Source organism: Saccoglossus kowalevskii, chromosome 10 (genome assembly GCF_978046115.1).
Source record: "Saccoglossus kowalevskii chromosome 10, keSacKowa6.1, whole genome shotgun sequence".
NCBI classification, from domain to species: Eukaryota; Metazoa; Hemichordata; class Enteropneusta; family Harrimaniidae; genus Saccoglossus; species Saccoglossus kowalevskii.
The window spans coordinates 112,677-114,660 of NC_140650.1; the positions used below are offsets into that span (position 1 = coordinate 112,677).

The 1,984-nt window shown below is 41.1% G+C and overlaps 1 protein-coding gene across 1 annotated transcript; it reads left to right on the forward strand.

The window, feature by feature from the left end:
- Window positions 1–1,038: 1,038 nt before the first annotated feature.
- On the forward strand, window positions 1,039–1,632 carry LOC146737816 (uncharacterized). The gene has a single exon (XM_085504819.1). It carries the CDS (start codon window positions 1,039–1,041, stop codon window positions 1,630–1,632), a length of 594 nt encoding a protein of 197 aa, XP_085360945.1.
- Window positions 1,633–1,984: the final 352 nt, after the last annotated feature.

Here is a 1,984-nt window from a genome sequence, read left to right on the forward strand (position 1 = left end):
GTTTACATTTTTTTACCACTTTTGCTCTAATTTGTGCTCTGGTTCCACACTTTGCACCACTTTTTCTCTACTTTGCAGGGTAGATTCACGCTTTGCAGCACTATTTGACTACATTGAAGTCTGGTTTTGCAATTGCACCACTTTTCAACTAATTGAAATTAGTTTCCCAGTTTGCACCGCTTTTCTACTACTTTGCAAACTAGTTTCACACTTGTCACCACTATTCTTGTACTTTGCACTGTAGATTCACACTTTGCAATACTCTTCCAATACTTTGCGCTCTAGCTACACACTTTGCACCATTTTTTCCACTAGTTGCCACTCGGGCTTTGCAGGTTGAGCCACTGCAGCGAACACTAGCTTTGTGTTCGGGAAACTTGACTTACTTAGCTGATAACACTTACACGTAGATACCATGACAGATAGTCCAGCTTTATTCATCCAAACAGTCTGCTGAGGTAACCCCTCGCTGTCCAGTTCTCTCGTTCTCTTCTCTTACAAAAGGTTACCAACCTTCTCACGAAGTACCATCTTAAAAAGTCTCTTCGGCGTGGCAGATTAAACATGCGGTCAGCCAATCACTGAAGTCATTGGCACGATCCTGTGATTGCCAGAAATGTGTCTGGCGGTTAATGCATTGCAAAAATTGTGGCTAAAAATCTATGACCAAAATAGCTATTCATCAAATTCCTGTAATATATCTTTATTGATTCTAAACAATAGGCACTGTGGTAACACCACTATTGTCTTGGTGTCCATTCAAGTGCCGTAGTGTAATGTATACTTGTACTCATGTTATATATATTTGTGAGACGCCCCTTACTTGTAGGTCATTGGAGATGACCTCTAACACGTGATGTAAGTTATTCTCTGGTATGATGACATTCTTGTAATGGCGGCCTGTATGAAACATCGTGTGAATGAATAAAAGCTATTTCTGCCTCACTGGTTGGACTTGTGTGAATACATTACATATTGGCGACGAGGTAAACTGGCAAGTACTCCAAGATTCATTTCGTTTATCAATATTGAATGAAAATGGCATCTTTTGGGAAAATTGAAGAGTTCAATGTGGCAGACGAAGAATGGTCACAGTATACGAAACGCGTGACTCAATACTTCATCGCAAACGAAATTACTGATACGACAAAGCGTCGAGCTGTTTTACTGAGTGTCTGTGAGGCAAAAACGTATAGTTTAATGCGTAGCTTGGTGTCGCCCGACAAACCTTCCGACAAGACGTACACAGAACTTTGTGAATTAATGCAAGCATATTACCACCCGAAGCCATCGCCCATTGTTCAACGGTTTAAGTTCAATTCGCTGGTTAGAAAACCGGGTCAGTCTGTTGCCGAGTTTGTAGCAGATCTCAGACATATCGCTGAGCACTGTGATTATGGGGCTACTTTGCAAGAGATGCTACGGGATAGGCTGGTATGTGGCATCCAGGATGATCGCATACAGAGAAGGCTACTGTCCGAATCAGCACTTGATTTCAAGAAAGCCATGGAACTTGCGCAAGGTATTGAAATTGCAACGAAAAATAGATATTCAAGTATTGAAAGCAGCCACTCCACAAGGGAGGGAAGAGAAAGTTCACACAGTTCAAGAGGTCAAACCCAAGAAAACTAACCAGAATAAACAGAGAGGTTCTGGTAGTCATGGAAACCACAGTGGCAACAACCAAGGTAATACCAAACCATGTTACCGTTGTCTGGGGAAATATCATTCACAGGAAATGTGTCGTTTCAAAGATTCTGAATGTCATCATTGTCACAAGAAAGGACACATTGCCAAAGCATGCAGAAGTAAACAACATGGTAAACAAGCATGGAAACGAAAGGATGATCAACATGCAACAAACTTAGTACAAAGTGACATTAGTTCAGAAACTCTTGACACTAGTTATACACTTTTCAATGTTGTGGGGTCAGATCAAGAGAAAGTGCGTCCTCTAGAGGTCGATTTTCAGATAAATGATAAG

Bases quoted from the DNA above. Each gene is read 5' to 3' on its own strand.
- LOC146737816 (XM_085504819.1), top strand. From the start codon at position 1,039: ATGGCATCTTTTGGGAAAATTGAAGAGTTCAATGTGGCAGACGAAGAA.